This window comes from Balaenoptera acutorostrata, chromosome 2 (genome assembly GCF_949987535.1).
Source record: "Balaenoptera acutorostrata chromosome 2, mBalAcu1.1, whole genome shotgun sequence".
In the NCBI taxonomy this organism is placed as follows: domain Eukaryota; kingdom Metazoa; phylum Chordata; class Mammalia; order Artiodactyla; family Balaenopteridae; genus Balaenoptera; species Balaenoptera acutorostrata.
In genome coordinates this window covers 174058979-174067769 of record NC_080065.1, presented here as the reverse complement: position 1 = coordinate 174067769, position 8791 = coordinate 174058979, and the positions used below count along the sequence as shown (strand labels likewise).

The following is an 8791-nucleotide window of genomic DNA, read 5'->3' as shown; positions in this document are numbered from 1 at the left end:
TTACTTTTTTGGAGCCCAAAGACCCCAGAAGAAAGTGACTTTCTAGAAACCGTGTCAGCAAGAAGCAGGTGCCCCACCTTCCACCCCCATGCCCTCCTCAGCTCTAGGGCAGCCTTGGGCCAACTCCGCTACTTCTCCATGCCCAAGGTATCCCTCCAGAGCTGCCCCATGGACCCCTTAGGCTACCCCATCCCCCCTCTCCTCCCCACAACCGTGTTGCCATGTGGTCCCCTCAGAACGGGCCAGGTCAGGAAGCCTCAAAGGGGGAAGCAGAGAGGGAACCGAACCAGTCCAGGTTGTGGCCTAAAAGACATCAAAACAGGGACTCAGAGGCAGATACAACACGGGCTCCGCCCCCCCAAGCCCTGCCCCGCTCCAGGACCGCCCCCCCCATCCCCTCCTTGCTCACTGGGCTCTCCCTCCCTCCCCAAGATTCTTCTCCTCCTCGGTGCCCAGCCCTCTGCCCCGCAGGTAGGCCACCTCCCCAGACCGTGACCCATCCCCGACTCCCATCCTTTCCCAGCTTTCTTCTCCCCCGAGCTGCCCCCTCCTTACCGGCCGGCTTTCTGGGACCTCAGATCAGCAGAGCCTTGAGGACCACGACCACGACCACAGCGAACAGGACGCTCCAGCAGCTAGAAGAGTTGTTCTCAGCTGAGGCCTCACTCCCCCTTCTGGAGTAGAGATCGGGACAACTCAGGTAGCTGCCGGGCCGGCTCCAGCAGCTGGAGGCTGCGCCCCCAAGAATCTCCACTCCTCCCCCACCAAGTCACTGGGGAGGAGAGGTGGCAGCGGCCAGCCCATGGCTGTGTGACACAAGGGACAAGGCTGGGACTTAAACTTTGCCCCCTGAGCAACGGGGTTTTTGGAAGCCAAGGGGGTCGCGAGTCTTCGGGGTGGGGTGAAAGGGGAGTAGCCGGGGGTGGGGGGTCGTCTCGGACCTTAGTCTCTGCACCTCCTCCAAAGTGTCCTCCAGCTTCCGGTTCAAAATCTTGACCTCTCCTGGTGGGGTCGGGTACAGAATCAAGGGGCGCGTCAACACACTGACCACGCCCACTCACCTGGCTCCAACCCGGGACAAGTCCCCGCCTCTAGCCCCGCCCTCATTCAACCCACGCTGGGAAACCTGGCGTGCTCCCCCCTCCCCTACTCCAGATGGAATCTGGCCCCATCCCTCCCTCCCGACCCCAACCCTGGGACCCTCCCTTCTCAGTCCTCTTCAATATCTGGCCCACCCCTCGGAGCCGCCTCCGTGGAACGCTGGCCTCGTGCTTTTCTCACCCTGAAGCTCCGCCACCCGTGCCTGCTCCATCTTCAGAGAGTCCCTCAGGGTCACCTGCGACGCGGGGGTGGGGGTGGGGTGTGGGAAACTGGACTTCTGTCCTTGGGCCCTGGACCCCTCCTTAGGCCCTGGGATCAGAGGAGCTCGGGTCCAAACCCCCTTCAGTTTCCACTCCGACCGTCCCCTGCACCTCAGTCTCCCACCTTGAAGAGTGGCCACAACCTCCCACCCTCCCAGGGCCACCGATAAGGGTGTGATCCTCGAAATGGGAGTTTTGAGGCCCTCCCCAAGAGAATTTGGAAGCTCCCCATGCCCAAACTCTAGGAGAAGTTTCCAGATCCCCCAGGCTATTGCCCGAGAAGATTGAGAGGTCCTCCCAAAACCAGAGCACAGGGGGGATTTCGGAGTCCAAGTAGAGGTCCAGTGGGAGTTTCAAGGTTCCCCCATATCAGGACACAGATGAAAATTCCAAAGTCTCTCAGGATGCAGTGGAAGTATCAAGAGCCTCTTCTTTCTTTGGGACCTGGTGAGGTCCCGATCCCAACCCCTAGAGGGGACTTCTGCTCCCCCAAGACTGGGGCCCGAGGGGAGTTTCTAGCTCCCACACACCAGTGCCCTGGAGTCTGGAGATTCCCCCATATCCTAGCAGGGATACTGAGGCCCCTGATTTGGGTGCTCTGGGAAGTTTTAAGACCCCACCCCACACTAGCACCCTGGAGAGAGTTTAGAGGTCTCCAAACCCTGTTGGGGACATCCAGGGGGGAGTTTTAAGGTCTATCATCTTGATCTCCACGTAGACCCTGTAAGAACCCCCGCAAGTACAGGGCTCTCTCTAGGGGGTGCAGTGGCTTACCACTGTCTGGTTGCAGGTGGCGGCCTGGACCTCCATCTTGTGTAAGACTTCCTGGGCCTGGGTTAGCTGGTGCTGCACGTGTCGAGTGAGGTTCTGACACTCCCGCTCTGCTTGGAGGCCATCCGTGCAGTCCTTGCTGTCGGCCCTGACAACGAAGATGATCAGGGGCACGAGGATAACCATCAGTGTGACCAGAAGCAGCAGGAAGCACACGCACCGTGGCAGCTTGCCGCAGCGCAGCACCGACTCATTCAAGTGGTCAACCATGGGCACAGGGCTGTAGTGGTACAAAGTAGGTGCCCTCCAGATCTGCCCGTAGGGACTGGACGGGAGTTAGGGGAGGGCGCTGGAATCTCCTCTGGGCTGGGGCTACCCACTTATTAGCATAGGAGCTGTGCCGACCAATGACAAGTTCCAGCAGGATCCTCTGACTTGGAGATGCTTGAATGGGGACTCTGCAGGCTGAGCAGAGCCCAGGCTTTCTGTTTCGGTTTCCTGTTTCGCTTTCCCAGAAAAAGAGGTGGGTTGTTTCTGCCTAATTATGGCCTCGGGACTTTCTGGGTTGGTTGCTGGCCGGTGAGATCCTGTGGGAGGGAACTGGGGCTACCTGCGACACCCCATCTCAAGTCCCTGCCCTTCTCCTTCATGTTTCTGAGGGTGACAACTGCAGTTACTGAGTGCCTAGTGCATGCCAGCTTTGTGTTCATCTGTACCACGACCTGAAGAGGCCGAGGGCGTTTTTGGTTCCCAAGTCCCCAGCTGGGGAAACTGAGGCTGAGAGGTGACTAGTGGACTGGGGACAGGGTCTGGGTCTGACTGAAGAGGCTGGGTTTTGAATTCAGGGGTCTCCCTGGTGACCTAGCAGGGGTTCACTTAGCATCCCTGCCACTCCCCCCCCCCCACCAAGGGGACCATAGGGAGCCATGGAGGGTGTCAGAGGAGGGACCATAGCCTGTGGGAGCGGGGAGACGATCTGGATGGACCCATGAGACTAAGGCTGCAGTCCCCCCATTTGCCCACCAGAGGCTGCCCCAGCCAACAAACCAGGTCCCTGTTCTAGCTCCACCCAGGAACCGGCTCCTACTTCCACAATCTGCCCCTACCACCCCAGGACTCCACATAAACCCTCTGAGCTGTAAGCGAGCAGGACCCTATGGGGCCTTCCCTGGGCAGGCTCTTCCCCCATATCTTCTGCTTCAGCTCCTCTCTGAAGTACCTAAATAACAGTATCTAATGCACATTCCTGAGTTGTTTTTACAGAAGTGAAATGCCTCCCTCACCAAATGGAAGATGTTAACTACTTGATGACCATGAGCATGTAGCCCCCAGGCCTAGTGGTGCCTGAGGATTGATCATGTTAACCCCTGTGACACCACCCTGTTACGTCACCATCAGCCAATCAGAATTGTGCACGAGCTGATCACAGACCCTGTGACCAACACCTCCCACCCACCCACCGCCCCCATACCTGGCCTTTAAAAATGTTTTGCTGAAACCCTTCGGGGAGTTCACGGTTTTTCTGAACCCCGAGTTCACGAGCCATCCGCCTCCTTGCATGGCCCTGTGATAAACCTTTCTCTGCTCCAAACTCTGACGTTTTGGTTTGTTTGGCCTCACTGTGCGTAGGGCACACGGACTTGCGCTAAAAGAACCTCAGTTTCCTCATCTGTAAAGTGCGGCCATAACAGGGGCAGCCTCAGCAGAAGGGGCCCGTGAGGAGTTCTGAGTAAAATGCTTTGGCATCCAGTAGGCACTCAATGGATGTGTGGACGGCTGTGTGGCTCAGGGCAGAAGGAGAGGTGGGTAATGCAGAAACATGGCCATGGAGCGAGGAGCACATTTTGAGGAAAGATGATCATGTCCATCTGGAACACGCTGAACCCAGAGGGCCCGGGGGGGGGCGTCTGAAGAGAGGCCTCCAAAGGGGGTTGGACCCTGGAGTGAGGTTCAAGGAAGCTCAGGTCACACTGATCTCCCCTCCATGTGGCCTGGGGAGCCAGAGCTTCCTGCTGGAAATCGGCTTGATTACAGGCTTCCAGTTGCCGGCTGTGACCTCTGGAAGGCAGCTGTGTGCTTTTCCTGTGGCTTCTTCAGCCGCAGCCTGATCACAGCCCAGATTCTGTTGCGTCTGCCATTTGCCGTGTTTGCAGTCAGCTGGGTCAGATGGTGCATGGGGCCAAGGCCAGGGGCCCAGGCCCCCAGTTGGACATCCTTCTGCCTAGAAGACCCCCATTAAAACCACTCAGCAGCCAAATTGACAAGGGATCAGTGATGATCTTGCTGAGGAGGCCCAGGGGGAGCTTGTGTGTCCCATGAGTAGGGTCCTCCCTTCCAGGCCAGGACTCCAAGTGCAAAGACACGACCCTTGGCAAAGCTGACTTATTGGAGCCCCACTGTGCTGGCCTTCCAGACTTTAGGGTCAGCTTGGGACCATGATTTCAGATGGAGGCCAAGATTGTGTGTGAGCAGCCCTGCCTCCCTATGGGACCCTGGGCAAGTGATTTCCTCATAGCCTCAGTTTCCATAGCTGTAAAATGGGGATGATCATAATAGAACTTTTGGGTGCCCCCCGTTACATTCTGCAACCAAAGCAAGTGCCTTATTCACCTCACTCTAGTCCCAGTGCTGCAAACAGAAAGTCTGTGGGTTTTCCCTCTAAAATTCCCAATGGAAATAGTTATGCCACCGTGCTGCTGATTTTAGCTTTGCCATTTTTTAAAGAATCAGTTTATTTTGGTTTGCAGAAATATAGCGAAGATAGTACAGAAACATTCCATAGACCCCACACCCCATTTTCCCCTACTTTGACCCTCTTACATCTGTATGGTACATTTGTTACAATTAACGAACAAATTCTGATTGATAACATGATTATTAGCTGAAGTCCATGCATTATTCAGATCGCCTCAGTTTGTCCCTAATGTCCTTTTTCTGCCCCAGGATCCTCACGGGACATTTATGTCTCTGGGCTGAGACAGTTTTTCAGACTTTCTTGGTTTTGATGAACTTGACAGTTTGGAGTCAGGTGTTCTGTAGAATGGCCCTCAGTTGGGATTTGTCTGGTGTTTTTCTCATGGTTGGACTGGGTTTTGGAGAGGAGGACCTCAGAGAGGAAGTGCCTTTCTCATCACACATGTGTCCAGGGCACGTGCCATCAGTGTGACTTATCCCTGTGACGTTGACCTTGATCACCTGGCGGAGGCGGTGTCCGTCAGGTGTCTCCACCATAAAGTTACCTTCTTCCTCCCTCTCTGCGCTGTGCCCTTTGAAAGGAAGTCACTATTTACAGCCCACACCTAAGGGATGGGGAGTTGTGATCCACCTCCTTGAGGGCAGAACATTTGTGTAAATTGTTTGGGATTCTTCTGCCTGGGAGATTTGTCTCTTCTCCCCCATTTATTTTATTTTATTTTATTTTATATTAACATATTTCCATACATATTTCCATACAAATACAAATATAAGATTTTTAGAAATTTCATGTAATGTCTGAAACATTTATATTAACATATTTCCATACATATTTCCATACAAATACAAATATAAGATTTTTAGAAATTTCATGTAATGTCTGAAACATTTATATTAACATATTTCCATACCTATTTCCATACAAATACAAATATAAGATTTTTAGAAATTTCATGTAATGTCTGAAACATTTATATTAACATATTTCCATACAAATACAAATATAAGATTTTTAGAAATTTCATGTAATGTCTGAAACATTTATATTAACATATTTCCATACAAATAACCCAATGAAAGTTTAGTATTAGTTGTTTTGTTTGTTTTTTTATACTGCAGGTTCTTATTAGGCATCAGTTTTATACACATCAGTGTATACATGTCAATCACAATCGCCCAATTCAGCACACCACCATCCCCACCTCATCGCAGTTTTCCCCCCTTGGTGTCCATATGTCCATTCTCTACATCTGTGTCTCAACTTCTGCCCTGCAATCTGGCTCATCTGTACCATTTTTCTAGGTTCCACATACATGCATTAATATACGATATTTGTTTTTCTCTTTCTGACTTACTTCACTCTGTATGACAGTCTCTAGATCCATCCACTTCTCAACAAATGGCTCAATTTCGTTCCTTTTTATGGCTGAGTAATATTCCATTGTATATATGTACCACAACTTCTTTATCCATTCGTCTGTTGATGGGCATTTAGGTTGCTTCCATGACCTGGCTATTGTAAATAGTGCTGCAATGAACATTTGGGTGCACGTGTCTTTTTGAATTACGGTTTTCTCTGGGTATATGCCCAGTAGTGGGATTGCTGGGTCATATGGTAATTCTATTTTTAGTTTTTTAAGGCACCTCCATATTGTTCTCCATAGTGGCTGTATCAATTTACATTCCCACCAACAGTGCAAGAGGGTTCCCTTTTCTCCACACCCTCTCCAGCATTTGTTGTTTGTAGATTTTCTGATGATGCCCATTCTAACAGGAGTGAGGTGATACCTCATTGTAGTTTTGATTTGCATTTCTCTAATAATTAGTGATGTTGAGCATCTTTTCATGTGCTTCGTGGCCGTCTGTATGTCTTCTTTGGAGAAATGTCTATTTAGGTCTTCTGCCCATTTTTGGATTGGGGTGTTTGTTTCTTTGATATTGAGCTGAATGAGCTGTTTATATATTTTGGAGATTAATCCTTTGTCCGTTGATTCATTTGCAAATATTTTCTCCCATTCTGAGGGTTGTCTTTTCGTCTTGTTTATGGTTTCCTTTGCTGTGCAAAAGCTTTGAAGTTTCATTAGGTCCCACTTGTTTATTTCTGTTTTTATTTCCATTACTCTAGGAGGTGGATCGAAAAAGATCTTGCTGTGATTTATGTCAAAGAGTGTTCTTCCTATGTTTTCCTCTAAGAGTTTTATAGTGTCCAGTCTTACATTTAGGTCTCTAATCCATTTTGAGTTTATTTTTGTGTATGGTGTTAGGGAGTATTCTAATTTCATTCTTTTACATGTGGCTGTCCAGTTTTCCCAGCACCACTTATTGAAGAGACTGTCTTTTCTCCATTGTATATCTTTGCCTCCTTTGTCATAGATTAGTTGACCATAGGTGCGTGGGTTAATCTCTGGGCTTTCTATCTTGTTCCATTGATCTATGTTTCTGTTTTTGTGCCAGTACCATATTGTCTTGATTACTGTAGCTTTGTAGTATAGTCTGAAGTCAGGGAGTCTGATTCCTCCAGCTCCATTTTTTTGCCTCAAGACTGCTTTGGCTATTCGGGGTCTTTTGTGTCTCCATACAAATTTTAAGATGATTTGTTCTAGCTCCGTAAAAAATGCCATTGGTAATTTGATAGGGATTGCATTGAATCTGTAGATTGCTTTGGGTAGTATACTCATTTTCACAATGTTGATTCTTCCAATCCAAGAACATGGTATATCTCTCCATCTGTTGGTATCATCTTTAATTTCTTTCATCAGTGTCTTATAGTTTTCTGCATACAGGTCTTTTGTCTCCCTAGGTAGGTTTATTCCTAGATATTTTATTCTTTTTGTTGCAATGGTAAATGGGAGTGTTTCCATAATTTCTCTTTCAGATTTTTCATCATTAGTGTATAGGAATGCAAGAGATTTCTGTGCATTAATTTTGTAACCTGCAACTTTACCATATTCATTAATTAGCTCTAGCAGTTTTCTGGTGGCAGTTTTAGGATTCTCTATGTATAGTATCATGTCATCCGCAAACAGTGACAGTTTTACTTCTTCTTTTCCAATTTGTATTCCTTTTATTTCTTTTTCTTCTCTGATTGCCGTGGCTAGGACTTCCAGAACTATGTTGAATAATAGTGGTGAGAGTGGACATCCTTGTCTCGTTCCTGATCTTAGAGGAAATGCTTTCAGTTTTTCACCATTGAGAATGATGTTTGCTGTGGGTTTGTCATATATGGCCTTTATTATGTTGAGGTAGGTTCCCTCTATGCCCACTTTCTGGAGAGTTTTTATCAGAAATGGGTGTTGAATTTTGTCAAAAGCTTTTTCTGCATCTATTGAGATGATCATATGGTTTTTCTTCTTCAATTTGTTAATATGGTGTATCACATTGATTGATTTGCGTATATTGAAGAATCCTTGCATCCCTGGGATAAATCCCACTTGATCGTGGTGTATGATCCTTTTAATGTGTTGTTGGATTCTGTTTGCTAGTATTTTGTTGAGGATTTTTGCATCTATATTCATCAGTGATATTGGTCTGTAATTTTCTTTTTTTGTAGTGTCTTTGTCTGGTTTTGGTATCAGGGTGATGGTGGCCTCATAGAATGAGTTTGGGAGAGTTCCTTCCTCTGCAATTTTTTGGAAGAGTTTGAGAAGGATGGGTGTTAGCTCTTCTCTAAATGTTTGATAGAATTCACCTGTGAAGCCATCTGGTCCTGGACTTTTGTTTGTTGGAAGATTTTTAATCACAGTTTCAATTTCATTACTTGTGATTGGTCTGTTGATATTTTCTGTTTCTTCCTGATTCAGTCTTGGAAGGTTATACCTTTCTAAGAATTTGTCCATTTCTTCCAGGTTGTCCATTTTATTGGCATAAAGTTGCTTGTAGTAGTCTCTTAGGATGTTTTGTATTTCTGCGGTGTCTGTTGTAACTTCTCCTTTTTCTTTTCTGATTTTATTGATTTGAGTCCTCTC

At 48.2% G+C, this 8791-nt stretch overlaps 1 protein-coding gene across 1 annotated transcript; it reads right to left on the bottom strand.

The window, feature by feature from the left end:
• Nucleotides 1–2504, bottom strand: BST2 (bone marrow stromal cell antigen 2). Its single transcript, XM_007195495.3, has 5 exons — nucleotides 2136–2504; nucleotides 1282–1336; nucleotides 942–1002; nucleotides 556–674; nucleotides 1–303 (listed from the first exon to the last, which is right to left on the bottom strand). The coding sequence occupies exons 1-4, from the start codon at nucleotides 2400–2402 to the stop codon at nucleotides 575–577; spliced, it is 483 nt and encodes a 160-aa protein (XP_007195557.2). The 5' UTR covers nucleotides 2403–2504; the 3' UTR covers nucleotides 1–303; nucleotides 556–574.
• Nucleotides 2505–8791: the final 6287 nt, after the last annotated feature.

Excerpts from the sequence above, each read along its gene's own strand:
- BST2 (XM_007195495.3), bottom strand. The coding sequence starts at position 2,402 with ATGGTTGACCACTTGAATGAGTCGGTGCTGCGCTGCGGCAAGCTGCCA. Across the intron at positions 1,337-2,135 it reads CCACCTGCAACCAGACAGTG|GTGACCCTGAGGGACTCTCT; the intron begins GTAAGCCACTGC and ends CCCGCGTCGCAG. Across the intron at positions 1,003-1,281 it reads ACGGGTGGCGGAGCTTCAGG|GAGAGGTCAAGATTTTGAAC; the intron begins GTGAGAAAAGCA and ends CGACCCCACCAG.